General features: G+C 37.4%; 1 protein-coding gene across 1 annotated transcript in view; it reads left to right on the top strand.

Moving 5' to 3' along the window:
* Positions 1-17594, top strand: part of adgrd2 (adhesion G protein-coupled receptor D2) — a 29475-nt gene extending 11881 nt beyond the window's left edge. Inside the window, exons 13-25 of the mRNA XM_067393851.1 lie at positions 3443-3495; positions 3589-3712; positions 5011-5114; positions 5239-5341; positions 6454-6607; positions 6698-6831; positions 8733-8848; positions 9283-9403; positions 14254-14295; positions 14412-14465; positions 14542-14692; positions 14837-14895; positions 17413-17594. Of these exons, the coding sequence (XP_067249952.1) occupies positions 3443-3495; positions 3589-3712; positions 5011-5114; positions 5239-5341; positions 6454-6607; positions 6698-6831; positions 8733-8848; positions 9283-9403; positions 14254-14295; positions 14412-14465; positions 14542-14692; positions 14837-14895; positions 17413-17466 (1269 nt within the window). The 3' untranslated portion in view covers positions 17467-17594. The remainder of the gene's footprint in view (positions 1-3442; positions 3496-3588; positions 3713-5010; positions 5115-5238; positions 5342-6453; positions 6608-6697; positions 6832-8732; positions 8849-9282; positions 9404-14253; positions 14296-14411; positions 14466-14541; positions 14693-14836; positions 14896-17412) is intronic.
* The last annotated feature ends 740 nt before the right edge of the window (positions 17595-18334 follow it).

The following is an 18334-nucleotide window of genomic DNA, read 5'->3' as shown; positions in this document are numbered from 1 at the left end:
GGTGGGTGACGTCACGACCAGGAAAACATAAAGGCACATCTGGAATAGCCGGCGTTAGCTTCAGTTAGCCGAAGCAAGTCGATCACAGGGACGAATGAAGTATGGCAAAGTGATGCAGCGTCTCATTCCCTTCTTAGGGAACTATGGTTACTGGTGTAACCTGAGAGGTTCTCTTTTGAGGGAACTTGCACTGCATCAATGATGCTTTAGGAATGATAATGCCCAAACGCCATGCTTACAAAGGCCTGTCTGTGGAATTCTGAGAGCAACACTAGGACATGAGCACCCGTGAACCTGGAGCGGAGTCCAGGTCTAATTCGTAAAATCTTACGAATGTAAGCAGTAGAGGACTAGCCCACCGCATTACAAACATCTTGAAGGGAGAGACCCGAAATCAAAGCTCTGACAGCCAAGGGTGACAGGATACCCCATTCTTAGGTGATCCAAAACAAACAAATAACTGATTGGTTTTCCTCCACAGTGCAGCTCTGTGGATGTAAGTATCTAGCACTCTCACTGGAAACAAAATATTTAGCTTTTCCTTGTCCTGATTTCCGAAAGAAGGAGGGCAGAAGGCATGCAAAACAATATGCCACAGTACATTGGTCACCACCGCCTTGATGCGAACTCAAGGCACATGGGGGATAACTACAAGCCCTGAAGATCTACTCTTTTTAGAGATGAAATAGCTAGAAGGAACAGTTTTTAAGGTCATAAACTTTTCTGGAACCGTTTCAAGGGGCTCAAAGGGAGCCACAGTTAGACCTTCTAGCACAATAGCGAGATCCCAAGCTGGAACACTGGATTGAACTGCAAGCATAAGCCTCAAAGTGCCCTGAAAGAAACGTGTTATTAATGGGTCCCTCCTCAAGGATACACCACCCAAAGGTATGTGGTAAGCCGTTATGGCAGCCACGTGCACTTTTAAAGTGGAAGGGAAAAGCCCTGCAGAAAAATGATCTTGAAGAAATTCTAGCACTGAGCCAACAGGATCCCACTGTTGCATTCTGCACCAAGAAGTGAAGACTCTCCACTTCAAGGCATAAAGTTTCCTTGTGGAGGGAGCTCTGGAGTGAAGTATGGTCTCAACAACCTCAGCTGAGAGACCTGAAGCTATGAGTTGGGCCCCCTTAGAGGCCAAACCCACAGGTTCCATATCTCCAGGTGGGGGTGAAGGACTTTGCCTCCTGCCTGAGACAGAATGTTCGTCTTGACCGGAATCTCCAGGGTAGAGCCATCGAGGAGGGACACTAGGTCCGAGAACCATATTCGGCTCGGCCAGTACAGCGCTACTAGGAGTAGACTTATTCCGTCCAGGTGGACCTTCGCCAGAACTCCTGGGAGCAGAGCAATTGGGGGAAATGCGTACAGACACAGTCTCGGCCATGTCATCATAGACCCCTATGGGGGGCTGGGTGTGTTAGGGAGAACCAAAGTGGACAGTGCATCATATCCTGAGACACAAACAGATCCACTTCCGCTTGGCCATAAACTTTCCATATATATGCTTCACCACCTCGGGGTGAAGTCTACATTCCCAAGGCCTTAGCCCCTGTCTCGACAGGATGTCTGCTCCTACATTCTGGTACCCTGGGATGTATACCGCTCTCAGAGAGAGTTTCCCTAGGGACCACAGGAGGATCTGCTGTGCCTGTTTGCACAGTGGATGGGAATGCAAACCCCCCTGGTGATTAATGTAAGAGACCACCAATGTGTTGTCTGTGCGATCAAGCACATGATGACCTCTTAGGGTTGGGAGGAAGTGCTTCAATATCAAAAAAGCAGCCATCATCTCCAAGCAATTTATGTGCTATGAAAAATGATGACGACTCCACAGATCCTGAGCTGAGCGGTCTGCCATTACCGCTCCCCAGCCCATGAGAGAAGCATCTGTCATGAACGTGAAGTGATGACAATGAGGTCCTAACACAGGACCCTGGGACAGGAACCAAGGTTTCCTTGCTTTCCTTCCAGGCAATAGGATGGCCTGCATCGTTAAAGAATCCCACACCACTCTATGAAAAGTGATCCTCTGAACTGGAGAAAGCAGGAGAAAGGAGAAAGGCTATGTCTTTTTCTGTGGCCACGAGGGCTGCCATAGACTACCCAATAGCTCTAACAGTCTCCTTGGTGGCCCTGAGAGACAAATATGTTGCCCGACACAACTCTTCAACCATGTCAGGCCCCATCCCCTCGCCATCATCCAAATCCATCAGCAGGTCGGCCTGGTATGACTGCAAAATAGACATTGTATGCAGACACAAACCAGCCTGATCTGCTGCTGTATGCACTTTACCCACTAGCGTTGATGTAGCCTTTAATGGCTTAGTGTGCAGTGTTGGGCCTTTAGGCACGATGCTGATCCAGGGGACCAATAGCTCGCGAGCATCTGTTCAACCCTAGGCATCGTCCCATAACCATACTCTTTCAACCCCCTTATATCAGAATAAACTTGCACTTTGGGGGCTGAAAAGATGGGATGAATATGGTTTATTCCATGATCTAGATAGCTCGTTATGTAAATCTAGGGAAAAGGGAAGGCCCCGTGGTGGAGGTGTAGTGCTTGATGACAAAAAGCGCTCTTCCAGTTTGCTTTTCAGACAAGCACCTTGTTTTTCGGCTGGACAATCAATATTCAACTTAGACACAGGGCGAGAAATAACCTCCACCAGCTCCTCAAACACTGGGGGAAGAGGGAGATGGTCCTCACTGCAGAACACAGGATCCAGGGGGTGATCCAACTCCTCCCACTTTACACATCCCTAAACCTACCCATCTCTGCCCCCTGGATCTAAACCTACCCATCTCCACCCCCTGGATCTGGATCCAACTTCTCCCACTTTACATATCCCTTACCCTACCCGACTACACCCCCTGGATCTGGATCCAACTTCTCCCACTTTACATATCCCTTACCCTACCCGACTCCACCCCCTGGATCTCGAGTGTTCTGCAGTGAGGGGCTACTGGGAAGCGGTGGTGATTCCTCCTCGGTGCTCAGCACATCTAACTCCTCAGAGCCAGATAACTGAAGCATCTGGCTCTCTCCCTGAGTGGAAGAAGCCACAGAGTGGGCTTCCGATCCCAGCGAGAGAGTGCTAGATCCCACAGGTAAAGGCATCCATTTCTAACCCCTCCGAGAGATCCATCTGCGAACCCTACAATCTCAGCTTCCGTGCTGCCGGAACCCTGAGGAACGCGAACCTGAACGCTCAGCCCCTTCGAAGGCTGACAGAGCATGATCTGCTCCCAAACACCTAACACACAGGTCCTGTGTATCCCCACCCGTAAGGAAACAAGGGACTGAGCCCAAACATTTTATTGGCAGTGATTTTGGGTGAGCTGTTTGAAACAAATCTCTCTTCAGCAGGACTGAATGAAGTGTGTTGAAGAACTGTAATGCCTGACTTCAGCTGCAATGCTTCTCTTTTTCACTCTTCAGAACAGTTCAATGAAATTGATCCCTGTCTGTGCATTTTGGGATTTCGACCTGATGTAAGCGATTTTCATTTACTTATATTTATTATATTATTTAATTCTTGTTTTGTATAACTGATGAAATCTTGTTCTTTTGTCTTGACACCTCAGGTTTGAGGGAGGAGGCTGGTCAACCAAGGGCTGCACCGTTATTTCCACCCAGAATAATTTAACTTCCTGTTACTGTAACCACACAACAAACTTTGCCTTGCTGTTACAGATCTATGAGGTTCAGGTAAAGAAGTTTCATCAGCAGTATCTGTGGTACTGGACTAGATATAGATTATTTCTAGCTCACTGGTTGCCCACTGAAGCTAAGCAGGGCTGAATCTGGTTAGTACCTGGATGCGAGACCTCCTGGGAAAACTAAGTTGCTGCTGGAAGAGGTGTTAGTGAGGCCAGCAGGGGGAGCTCACCCTGTAGTCTGTGTGAGTCCTAGCACCCCCGTATAGTGATGGGGACACTATGCTGTCAAAAAGCACCGTCCTTTGGATGAGACGTTAAACCAAGGTCCTGACTCTCTGTGGTCATTAAAAATCCAATGTCCTTCAAAAAGAGTAGGGGTTTAACCCTGGCATCCTGGCCATACTTCATTACTCTGTCTCCTTTCCATCATTAAGCTGGTGTTTGGTGGGCGTTCTGGCGCAGGAGGAGATTCCCCCTTCCATATGTAAAGTGTTTTGAGTATCCAGAAAAGCACTATATAAATGTAATGATTTATAATTATTCTGTCACGGAATAAAAAAGTAAAAAGGATAATTGAGATTTATCTTGCAAAATAAGACTTTTTTTCTAACAATTTCGAGTTCTTATCTCGCAGTTCTGAAAAAAAAGATCATAATATGCAAAAAATATTTTCAATTTTTTCGAAAAAAAAAGAAAAAGAATTGTGAGATAAAAAGTAGCAATTACCCTTTTATCTTTTATTCTGTGGTGGAAATAAGCTTCCATTGATACTGTACATGAATTTGACCAAGAATTAATTACTTTGCTTGTGAAAAAAAATTGGCTTATGTTGTTGCAGAGAAAAAGAAAGAGTTCAATTAAGCTCAGATTTTTGGAATTTTTAAAACTCAAATTAAGATGTATTTTATATGTATTTTATACTAGCACATGCTTGTTGATTTTTGTTTTTATTATTTTATTAATTATTATTTCACTAATTTTATTCATTTTATATTATATTGTTTATCTTGTGTACAGCACTTTGAGAAGTTGCTTTTAAAGGTGCTATATAAAATAAAGTTTATTATTATTATTATTATTATTGTTATTATTAAAAGAGCCAATACAATGAAAGTGAAATCATGTATAGTCAAATACTGTATATATAGTGAAACCAGTATACATTTAATTAAAAAATTCAGATTTTCACTAATTTCATAATAAATGTTAATACCTCATATGCACTGTGGTAATTTTAATGGGTAATTCATTTTTTTTAAAATGGTTACAGCACTTAAATTAATTCAGTTACTCCATTTTAATTTTCCTTTCTTAAATTGTGTGTGCATGTGTGTGTGTGTGTTGTAGAGAAGTTTTGAACACGAGACGGGTCTGCAGATCCTCAGTTTGATTGGCTCTGGTGTGTCTCTTTGTGGTCTCCTCTTCACACTGATTCTCTTTGTGGCTGTTGGGTGAGTTTTTATAAAAATAACCATACATAGTACAACCGTACAGTGCTGCTCTCACATGAAGCGTCTGACCTGTTAATGCAATACAGCGGGATTGTATTATTTGATACTCTCTGTCTCCCTCTAGCGTTCCAAAGTCAGATCGGATTACTGTTCACAAAAACCTGATCGTGGCGCTGACTGTAGCTCAGTTACTTCTGATTTTCAGCGACTGGGCTGTGGAAAACCAGGTCTGAATTCTATACACATTCATGTTTCTATCTCACCATGTGTCGCAATACTTAACACTTTATAGATAAAACAACACCATCAGATACAAAAATAATTTGTGTTTTTATGTCCAGTTTTTATTATAATAAATAACAAGGAATAAATTGAGACTACTGGATGGTTTTAAACTGATTCATACTGAATTGTAGCCACCGTCAGACAGAAAATAAGGTTGAGATTTTAAAGTGTTGAAAAATTAACCATATTTTGCACACGAAATATATTAAACGCAGCAGCCGATTTCAGTTATCACTTTGAAACTATATATTAAGAAAACCATAAACAATAAAAGTCATGCAAACTAACAGTTTGCTGAACTAACAGGAGGCAAAATATGGAAAAAGGACTTTGATATTGCCTGATTTTATACATGTTTTCATAAATATCTAAATTTGTTGATATAAAGTAGGGAAACAGGTGTGAAATGAAGACATAGCAGTGGTTTCTTTAGTGATAAATAACATATGCACTCCAAAGACTGGCATTAGTAAGATTTCATATTATTTCTTTAAAGAAATGAATACTTTTATTCAGCAAGAATGCTTTAAATTGGTCAAAAGTGATTGGATTGTGATTGTGTACTTATAAAAGTGTTGCAATAATTTCTATTTCAAATAAATGCTGTTCTTCTGAACTTTCTGTTGATCAAAAAATCCTGAAAAAAAAAATTTACAGTTTCCACAAAAATAATAACTGTTCTCAACATTGATAATAATCAGAAATGTTTCTTGAGCATCAAATCATCATATTAAAATGATTTCTGAAGGATCATGTGATACTGAAGACTGGAGTAATTATGCTGAAAATTCAGCTTTGATCACAGGAATAAATTACATTTTACTATATATTCACATAGAAAACACAGATTTTAAACTGTAATAAAAAGTCACAATTTTACTGTATTTTTGATCAAATAAAGCAGCCTTGGTGAGCAGAAGAGACTTCTTTTAAAAATCTTACCGACCCCAAACTTTTGCATGGTAGTGTGTCCATTTTTATTAATGATGTATTCAAACCTGGTAAGGACATGTGTGTTTTTTTTATTTTTTTTATGTATGTTGATGTGGAACAGGAAGCCTGTTGGTTGGTGACGGCCCTCCTCCATCTGTTCTTCCTCTCGTCGTTCTGCTGGATGCTGGTGGAGGGGCTGCTGCTCTGGAGTAAAGTGGTCTCGGTGAACATCAGCGAGGAGAGGAGAATGAAGCTGTACTACGTGCTGGGCTGGGGTGAGAACCGTTATTTTGATTCATGTAGCCCTGCTGTTTGAGTAACCTTCCTCTCATGCATTGTGTCTGTGTTTGCTTTGTCTTTCTTAGGGCTGCCGGTTGTTATAGTCACTGTAACCTTGGCGGCCACTTTGGACCAGTACAAAGCACAGCAGTACTGCTGGCTGAACCTTCAGTCCAATGTTATTTGGGCTTTCGCAGGGCCTGTGCTCTTTGTTTTGGCCGTAAGTATGTCACAAGTGTGCAGTTCCTTAGAGTGAGTTTGTGTCTCAGAATAAGTGTCCCAATGAAGCTCTTACCTGCTTTTGAGCACATGAGCACATGCAATGCAGTGCTGATAGTTGTAAAGTCAGCAAGAAATGAAAATTCACCATCTGTTTTTGAAATTCATGTTGTAGTTTTTATTGTGAACAACTCATCTGTGCAAGTTTCATTCTTTAAACGTTTTGACCTTTTTAATGAAGGTCATAACCAGGGTTGCCAGGTTCTTTCAACAAACCTGCCCAATTGCTACTCAAAACTAGCCCAGTCGCGTTTTGGAAGGTAAAATCTGCCAGTGAGGTTCCCCTGGCAAAATTCACATTCCAGGTGCTGAATTGCATGTTATTTGGGGTCGCTTCAACCCATGAAAAACAACCTGAGGGCAGCAGTGATAAAGCAGCCCAATTTCGTGGGAAAGCCGCTGACTTGGCAACACTGGTCATAACTAGGGGTGTGATGAGATCTTGCGATATTAAAACGTGATGATATTTCTCATCGAGGTGAAAAGCTGTCTCGTGATGTCAACATGATTGAGTTGAGATTGTGGCAAAACCCTTTACGGTGCTTGCATTATATTGTTCTGTCTTTTACTGCATACGATAATTCATTTTCAGAAAGTGTAACTGAAGTATCATTCATTACAAAATTATTCATGTAGGGCTGTCACAATTCCTCAATTTAATTTGAGTGATCGATTTGAAAAAATTCTCATCGCAGTTTAGTCAGAAGTGGCACAATTCACATACGAGAATCCAACCGAATTATTAGATTGTTTTAAGGCTGCACGATGTATTTAAAACAATTTAAAAATCATAATATAGCAGCATAATGCTATAATTTATAAACCTACACTAACACAGGAGAATTCATTAGTATGTTTCTAAATATACGAACCATTGTTCATCGCAATTTCAAAATAAAAGTTTAAACCCTCGCCCTGAATTTGCATGTTTTGATGTCCACATGTTCTTGTTCAAGAAATTACGGCAGCTGTAGCATTTCTATCATTCTATCATATTAAAGATTAAGAGAACATTTGAATTAAATGTTGTTTTTCCAATATTAAACAAGGATTTGATCTGCTGTAAAGTGTAACAACAACAATCACAGGCCGCTGGCGCCCTCTGCAGGCATTAGTTATACATAACGTACATAAGCTGATTTTTATAATATTATGTATATTACGTTTTGTATTATAACAGTGTTGTTCAATGAAACCATAACATTAGTTGCTTTTGATACTTTATTAAAGCCAATTATTATTGCTTCATTGTTATTAAATATGTATTTTGAGTCATTTTAAAGGCTATTCGTTTGGGTCTATTTTTATTACCACAAAAAATATCCGATTACTCAGTAAATTGTCAAAATAATTGACCAATAGTTAAATGATAAGTAAAATGCATCTGCATTGTTTTGCATTTTATGACTTTCGGTCGAATAAAAGACTAGATATATATTTTATGCTGCTTGAAATTGCAAATCGGCATTCATTGTCATATTATTTTAGTATTTTATCATCATAATCATAAATACGCTGCTTTGTAGAGCATATAGTTTTAACATTTGTTGCACTTAATTTACCTTCAATGAATCTGAAGTCTCATACAGTCAAAGGAAGTAGCTTTTCAAAATAAGGTGGATAGTGATTTGTGATACTGTCCCATGTAATGAATATGAAGGGGGCTTTTCTTAAAGGCACAGAAACAAAAAGAATATGACAACTTATAATATGACTGTTGTTGCCACGAATCTTCACTACTATTACAAGCTCACCTCAGTGACAAAAATAATAATACAATGTGTTATAATAAGAGCCCTTTAAAGTCTGTCTTCCTTGTACTAGTTGGTTCTCTGTTCTCAGGTCAACGCCGTGGTGCTTTTTCGGGTCGTTATGGTTACAGTGGCCAGTGCACGGCGCAGAGCCAAAATGCTGACGCCCAGTTCTGACTCGAAACTTCACACGCTGGATCTTACCTGGTGATTGCTTTTCACTTTGCAACTTCCTTTGAAACACAAGCGGAGTTCAGAGAGAGAGAGTGCAGTAAGGATCAGCCAGTCATTTGTATTTTTTCTCTTATCTTGTTGAGCACATAACAGAGGAAGCACCTGTCCACCAGTATCTCATTTGTTTCTATCAGCCACCTGGACTTGAAGAGATACCATGCCAATATCCACAGACACTTGTTTGTCCTTTTTTTTATATATATATATATATATATATATATATATATATATATATATATATATATATATATATATATATATAATAGCAGAAATGAATGAGAAGTGTCTGTATAACCAGCTAGTTAGGCAGAGAGCTGTAGGCATCATGGTTTCAGTCATACTCATGTAAAACTGAGCAGCCTATCCAGTGCATTCAGTAATATGTAATATTCTGTGTGAACATGCAGGGCAGCGACGCGGCCGGTGTTGATCTTGTTACCAGTTTTAGGCCTGACCTGGCTGTGTGGAGTATTGGTACACCTCTCTGATGTTGTGGCATATCTGTTCATCACACTCAATGCCTTTCAGGTAACACACAACACTCATGCTAGGGCTGAGCGACTAATCAGATTTTATTTTCAATTATGATTTTGGCTTCCAATGATAATGAAAACAAAATAATCAAGATAAAATTATTATTGTACCATATTTGGCCGAATGTCTTGTTTTATAAACAAGTGGTGTGCAAAAAGAAAAGCTTTGAATCCATGTTACAAAAAGTAGCTTTAGAAAGAAATATTTTGGTTCAACAGAATTTATTACACAAACTTTTAAGGCTACAATATGGCCATAACATTTTTTTTTTCAGAAGCTGCATCTGAAGTGGCATTTAGGTATATTTACACAGGTATATTTAATGTAGCTCAGAGGTGGCATGAAAATGAATGAAAAATGAAATTACAAATATATATTATAGCAGCAATTAAAAAAATACCTCATATGCGTAAAAAGGTATTATGTTTCATTTAGCAAGCCTGTAACCATCTCAATCTTAGATGGAAAAAAAACATTTACAGCCATTACAGGCAGTTTACCATAGGAAACGTGTTTTTTTAACGCTTTTTAACAGTTATAGCGCCACCTATGGTCCGATCTCCTTGAAAGTTTGCATGCTTCTTTAGAGTCATATGCTGCATGTGCTCACATATTTTCCTGAAGTTCTGAGTTTTTGTTTATAGGCATTTTAGTGTATTTTGCCACGCCTATTTTCTAAATAACCCTGTTATAGCAACCCAAAGGGTAAAGTTTGATGTTTTTTGATAATAATTGATCTAGAGAGTCCAGAGAATTGCACTGCCCTGGTTTGGTTCCAATCTGGTGAAAAACCTAGGACTAGGTTATTTTTACATAATCATGAATATTTAATGAACGATTTGATTGACAGCAGTAGTTCCTGAGGCAAAGTTGTTCAGAATGAGATCTATCAAATGATATGAATATTGTGTATGTGTGAAGCACCACGTGATTACAGAGCCGTAAACTCGTTAGCGCCACCTAGTGGCCGAGTCAAACATGCCCATCAAGTTTCGTTCCAATCGTCCTTCGTTAACCTTGTCTAATAGATGCTCAAAATTCATTGTTTTTTGAGATACGCCAATCAAAGTCCATTTAAGACAAGTCAATTCACTCAGCGGCCATCTTTGAAATGCCTCTTGAAATGGGCATTCAAGTGCATCAAATACTCCAAAGCTGTTTGCCAAGCTTCTGATTAAATTTCATATTTGAAATCACCAGTGAAATAAATTTGGTTTCTAAAGGCTCAAAATACCAGTATTTTTCAGGCTTGATCATGCTAATTCACATGCATCCTAAATGCGCGTCTCTTGTCTCATTTTGGAGACCAAAGATTGAGCTCATAAACAGGTGTACCAAGTTTGGTGAAAATATCTCATTCTGTTCAAGAGTTATAACCATTTTAGTAAAAGTGGCTCCGCCTACTTTGAACGTTTTGGCGGCCCTTAGCGACCGTAAATCGAAATTTTGATAACTTTGATAACAGGTTGTTCATCTTCAGCTTAAATCTATGACAAACGGTCTAGAAGTTATGAGCAGTTTCATGTTTTTGATTGCTGTAGCGCCACCTATTGGCCAATTGGGTTCATACCTTGTCAGTCTCGCCCTTAAAGTTTGGCCTGCATGATCAGTTTTACGGCAGAAGAAAAATAATAAAAATCGTTACAATTACAATTCAGTACTACTTGCTTGAACCCCTAATGAAACTAAACCAGTAGGTGGCGGCAAGTTGCTCATTGAATCATTCAACCGATTCATTCAAATGGCTGATTTGTTTGGGGCCAAAGTTTTATGAATGAGTCACTGATTTAATGACTCATTTGATTCATTAATAACCACAGATTCATTTAGCAATGAGTTCAGCCATGGCTTTGTGAAATTGAGCAAAAACAGACAATATTATCAACATTGTGTCTAAATGTAATATTAACTTCTTGCAGATAACTTGCAGATGTTTGGGAAAAAACAGCACTCTTGCTTGTCTTTGATATTGTTAAACTATATCACTTAAATTGTCGTAAAACCCCATACAGGTGTATTTTTTGCCCTCGTATCTTGGATTTTACTGGCATTTTAACTGCATACTAAAAGGCTTCATCATGCAATCAGTCATTTTTATTTGCATTTATTTTTCAGTTTTATATTTGTAATTATATTCGATAAGTTCAAGGAAATCTACTGTTAAAAATAAGTTTATATATAAAAGTTCTATAAATGCACAATGTTTCCAAAGTCTATGAGTAATCGTGATCTCAAAGTTGACCAAAATAATTAGGTAACACTTTACAATGTTACCTAATTAATGCTCAACTAATATTAACTAACAATGAGCAATACATTTGTTACAGTATTTATAAACCTTTGTTAATGTAGTTAATAAAAATTGCTCATTGTTAGTTTATGCTATTCATAATATTATCAGATACAACTTTTGATTTTAATAATGTATTAGTAAATGTTGAAATTAACAGATTAACAAATGCTTTTGAAGTTTTTGTACTAGTAGTTAACTAATATTAGCAAATGGGACTTTATTGTAAAGTGTTTTCAATAATTATATCACAGATTTTTGCCATAATCAAGCAGCTTAACTCATGCATGTTATTAAAGACACAGAGAGAGAGAGTTCAGCTGTATTTGTCTTCCTCTTAATCAGGCTCAAATCCGTCAACACATTTGAAACGAACTTCCTCTCTTTCAGCTTCACGCAGCTCTCTTGCACTCTCTGTCTCTTTCTTCCTCCCGTGTCTATAATGAATGAGAGCTGAATTCCCTCCCAGAGCTTGTTAATGTAGATTTACTGTGCACGTCTGGGAAAAAGATAAAAGAAGCAGAAGAGCGATAGAGAGAACGGGGGAGACACATGAGCAGGTCCATCGCTGGCAGGAAGCTCTTCTGATATAATTAGCCCGTGCACATCTATCATGAATGTTTTATGTAGCAGAGGTCTGTGAGAAGATGTAGGAAGTGCATGGAAAGCGTATGACCGATTCTATGCTAACAGCTACAAACAGAATCTTCTAAGATTAGAGGTAAACCTCCAAAAACAGAAAAATAGTTTATACTGGTTATAATTTTAAAACTGTTTATTACACTACAGACAATGAATCTTCAGACAGATTTGACAGCATATTGTATTTATAGAAAGATAATGAGTAAACAGTATTTTAATTAGGCTAATATAGTAAAATTATTATCTAAATTATTTCAAACTATTCGTTTTCTCTTTCTTAATCTTAAAGTAATTGACTAAATCTCACAAAACCTGTTATATTCATTCGTCATTATTCATCTCATTATACCCCAAAATCAAAAGGGAAACTAATTATTTTGCACTAACATTTTGCAGTATTACAGTATATGTTGCAGTAAGATTTTTTTGCATCATGACATTATTTTCATTATAGTTGAACACATTTCCACCTCCTCAAATTCTCTTTACTGTAATGCAAAAACATTTTATTCTGATTAAAGGGATAGTTCACCCAAAAATGAAAATGTGATGTTTATCAGCTTACCCCCAGTGCATCCAAGATGTAGGTGACATTTTTTCTTCAGTCGATCACAAATGATGATTTTTAACTGCAACCGCTGCCCTCTGTCATTCAAATCATTGCAGTAGATGGGAACTTTATCTATAAGAGTGAATAAACCTTGCTTAGACAAATCCAAATTAAACCCTGCGGCTCGTGACGACACATTAATGTCCTAAGACACGAAACGATCGGTTTGTGCGAGAAACCGAACAGTATTTATATCATTTTTTACCTCTAATACACCACTATGTCCAACTACGTTCAGCACTCGGTTAGTGAGGTCTGATCGCGCTCTGACAACGGAAGTGATGTCTCGCGCTCATTGAAGTATATGGGCGAGACATCACTTCCGTCACCACAACGCGTTTTTTGACCTCACTAACAGGAAGCTGAACGAAGTTGGACATAGTGGTGTATTAGAGGTAAAAAATTATATAAATACTGTTCGGTTTCTCACACAAACCGATCGTTTCGTGTCTTAGGACAGTAATGTGTCGTCACGAGCCGCAGGGTTTCATTTGGATTTGTCTAAGCAAGGTTTATTCACTCTTATAGATAAAGTTCCCATCTACTGCAATGATTTGAATGACAGAGGGCAGCGGTTGCAGTTAAAAATCATCATTTGTGATCGACTGAAGAAAAAATGTCACCTACATCTTGGATGCACTGGGGGTAAGCTGATAAACATCACATTTTCATTTTTGGGTGAACTATCCCTTTAATGCAATAAATCAATAATTGAAACATTTAAATATCCAAAAACCACTAAAAACAATACACTAGAGCAATGTTATATATTTTGTAGACTTGTGTAGGCCTACTTACATTATCTCAAATGTTTCCAACAATGTTTAAATCCAGAGAAATCAGCTATTTAAACCAGTGTAACAGTCCGTGACATGATATTCAGTTATCATTGATAATGATAACATAACTTTCAACACACTCAAATGTATTTTAAGTATGGTTGTTTTGACCAAGTAAAACAGCGCTGTGTTACCCATGATTTTAATTCATCAGATAAAGTGACCTGTAAGAGTATTTAGGTTTAGGGTTTTATTAGAATGAAATAAATGGAATAAATTAATGTAAATTTAAGTGATCAAACATAACTGTAATAAAGTTTGAGCTACGCCCTTGTTATTGTTTTGAAAAAGCGACATCTAGTGGCCAAACTTACATACTGTTTTTATTTAATAGTTCAATAAATGCATGATGTTTGTAAAGTCTATGAGCCTAACCGTGATCTCAATATTGACCGAAATAATTCTGTTTATGATTCAATCGAGCAGCCTTAACTCATTCATGTTGTTAATCTTCATATTCTAGGGCCTGTATATTTTTCTGGTGTATGCGGTTTACAACAGTGAGGTATGACTGTATTTACATCTCTCGTCTCATTTCTATCTCATCTTTCAGAAGTAGTTCAAGAAAGTTGTGTGATTGCAACATAATACTGTATATCTGGCTGTTTTATGATGACGCAGGTGCGGAACGCTATAAGAAGAATTCAGGACAAGCGGAAAGCTTTGTCGTTTACAGTAAGACCTTGTTTTTGCTGATTTACTTATGTTTCTCTGACATTGAACTCACTTTTGATGTCATTTCCTCTTGCAGAACTGCTCACAGCCTATCAGCTTCTTACCCTCCCAGAAATCCCCCAGTGCATCATGGGTGCACAGTCTGCCAACTCTTTCCAGCCCGGAGAGCAGCGAGAGCTCGACTCCCATGAGCGCTTCCACAGCCAACCCGCTCATCTTCAAGAACGGTGTGTGAAACTCACGTCCAAATTTCTGCGTTTTTACTGTCACTTTTATTCAAATTATTAATTTTTATTAAAAAAATAATTATTACAATTATTAATTTTTAAAAAGCCTGTTTACTTGCATGTAACATCTATCATTTCCTCTAGAACGTTTTAAAGAGGACAATATTGTGAGTTTCCCATTGAAACCAGCCAACAGAAGTCAGGTAAGCTGCAAAAACCACACATAATATTCAAGCAATAATGGCTTTATGATTTTCATTGATATTTTATATGCATCACTTTGCATCAACTGTGTCAGTTATATACGTCACCAAACAGTAATCTCTCTACACCAAATTGTTAAAAATTGAACATAAACTCAGAGATTTCAAAATTCTCAGTATTGCCACATAACAAATTAATAACTCAAATTAATTAACAAATTATTATATCAAACCTCACTTGTATACATACAGTACACACACTCTACAGTATATAGCCATTTTCAGTTTTTATTGTTGTCAAAAAATGTAACCTGTATTATCGCCCAGCCATATATTAAAAGTTGGATATATATTACATCCTACTTTACCTGCATACTGTACATACAGTACACTCACGTAAAGCAATACATGCGATATAGCAAATCTCAGCTGTGTGATTGTTTATATCGTCACAAAAATGTCAACTTACTGCACAGCTCTATATAAAATTGTATATATGAGCCATTCTACAAACTGCTGTCCCACAACCAGAAAATATATTTAAAAAAGCATTTAAGTATTCAAATTTGAGATGTTTACTAAGAACACCTAAATTTCAACTTGTGAAAATATTGAAATATTTTTTGCATTTTTTTTCTATTGTTGATTTTAAAAATATATTTTGATTTTTTTTTAATGATTTTATGATGATATAATGATAAATATTTAATATTTTATCTTTTAAATCATGAAACTTTATGTAAATCTCCCGCATTTTCATGTCACTACCGAAACTGTGTGTGCTTGAGTCATTGTCTGAGTCTGATTTTAACACACTTCTACATTTTTGATCCGGAAATATTCCTCTCACACCCTCTCTTTGAGTAGATTGATCATCATTAATCATCGAGTTAAATGTGTTCAAAAGTCTGAAAATCTGTGTGTAACTTTAAGGAACGTCACTACCAAACACCTTTTTCTGCAATTAAGCAAACGTTTTTGGGTGTTATTCCATAAAATTTAGGTTTTTTTTCTGTGTACAACTTTTCAGAACTATGTTAGCTGGTTCTGAACAGTTGTACACAGAAAAAAAACATGGTTATGTGCTGATTAGCATCTTTGATCTAGACTCAAAAGTATCTAAAATTGTCACTACCGGAACAGTCACAACCGAAACCTGTCATCATTTTGGTAGTGACAAAAGGGAAGACATTTATTTGGGGGAAACAAAAGTTTAGTACAGTTTGTTTTAGTATGTGAGTTAAAATCCTGTAATGTGATGTGGTCACTACCAACACATTACTGTCACTACTGAAAACGTGCAGTCACGACCGAAACATGGTGAAGTTTCGGTTGTGACATCATTGTTTTTTGAGAGTTATTCAAAAAATGTTTTTTGTGTGTGTAAAACTGTTCAGAATTGTGCTAGCTGACCATGTGCTGATTAGCATCTTTAAGCGGCTCAAAAGTATCAAAAATTGTCACTACTGAAACTTAAGTCATGGCTGTTTCGGTAGTGACGAAAGGGAACACATAATCGTTTATTTGGGGGAAATAACATCAATTTTAGTACAGTTATGGAAATCATTAGAATTTTAGTATGTTTTATTATGCAAATCATTGTTTTAATATGTTTTAGTAGTGTTTTAGTTTGTGAGTTAAAAATTCTATAAAGTGATGTGGTCACTACCAACACATTACTGTCACTACCGAAAATGTGCAGTCACGACCGAAACATGGGATGATTTGTGAAAAATGAAGTATATTGAATGATCAACTAAGATCAAAATACAACAAATCTCAGAAATTACATTTGAAATATTGGTAAAATTGTAATTTTTTTATTGATTTACCCTACAACTTTAAAAAAAAAAAAAAAAAAAAGCAAAATATATATTTTCAAGGTAGATGTAAACAAAATCTTAATAGGTCAATGTAACCCTTCTTATTAAATTATTTATTATTGTGTTTCAGTAGTGACACATTTTGGACGAGGAAAAATATTCCAAAAGTTTCTGAAAATACAACATGAGAATTAACTGCACAATTACTAGAAATGTATACCTTGGATATTATACAATCTGCATACATACAACATTTGTGGAAAAAGACATTTTTTTCCCCCCAAGACGTTTCAACTATGAATTTGAACCAATTTGTCCGCATACATACAGTATACTTGCGTAAAACAGTTTATACACTGGCGGTCAAAAGTTTGAAATAATTTATAATTTTTTGAAAGAAGGCCGATTGGTGAGCAGAAAAGTCTTCTTTCAGAAAAATCTTAATTATTCCAAACTTTTAACCACCAGTTCAACTCAATCTCAACTGCTTGATTGCTTGTATCATTGCAAAATGTACTAACTAATCATCATCATCCATCTCTAATCTGCTAAATGCAGCTATAAGGCATGATATTAAGATATTATAAACATGAACATTATGATTTTCTGTAAAGCTGCTTTGAAACATGTGTACAGTAAAACGCCTATAAACTGGACTTGACTTTATCCATTACAGCAGCCTGTTTTGTTTCAGGTGGTTCAGCTGACGGCCTTCAAGCCCTCAGGTAAAGATCTGCATCTCACATAAACCTGTCAAATGTCTATCCACACTGAAGCTGTAGGGGGCGCACTAGTTCTTCACTACATGTGTGATCAATAAAAAGAAGTTAATATCAGAATAGACTACATTTAATTGTTGAACCAGAGCTGATGGCAAAAACAAACCGAGCTTAAAATCTGGTGATATTTTTAAATGATGCCATCAAAATGCATGCTGATAATTCTCTTTTTGCTTTACTGGAACAGGCTGTTGAGGAGAAGACTACACAACTCGTGACTTATCCCGGGATGAAGACATAACTCATAATGTGGAGGAACACCTCCTCCGCAATCCTCCAGGCCGTCTCATCCCCAGGACTCGGTCTGTGTTGAGTGAGTAAACGCTCTTCCAGAAACATGAAACGACTCTTTCAGCACACAAACACTTCACAGCACTGTGTGTTTTTAATGTTACGTAGATGTTGTCGGTGCAGAGGCTCAGAGTACTAAAAGTGCACGGTATGAGCATCTTTAATCGAGACAGAATTGAGTTGTTAGTGTTTTTCGACTTTGGATGGGAGAGTTCGGCCCATCCGTGGAGATTTAGATTCAGTATTTTGCAGAAGACTGTGGACAATGAAACCTATCAGCTTTGATCTTTCTGAAGGGACTGTTCAAAGTTCAATAACACATTATTTCATCTCTTCTCTATGCTCAAATGGCATGCATGACGTGATATGTGAAGATTATCTTATTGAGGCAAATTTTTAAAAAGACATTCTGAAAATTAGCATTTTTTTTTTTTTACTTATTTTGTCGGTTTATTCATGTAATTCTACTACTCAATTGAAATGATGCAGAAATGTAAATAATTATTTTATTGTAATAGGCATTCCTTATTTTTATACAATGCATAT

Source organism: Chanodichthys erythropterus, chromosome 9 (genome assembly GCF_024489055.1).
Source record: "Chanodichthys erythropterus isolate Z2021 chromosome 9, ASM2448905v1, whole genome shotgun sequence".
NCBI lineage: Eukaryota > Metazoa > Chordata > Actinopteri > Cypriniformes > Xenocyprididae > Chanodichthys > Chanodichthys erythropterus.
Note: the sequence above shows the minus strand (reverse complement) of the source record. Positions and strands in the feature narration are given on the sequence as shown.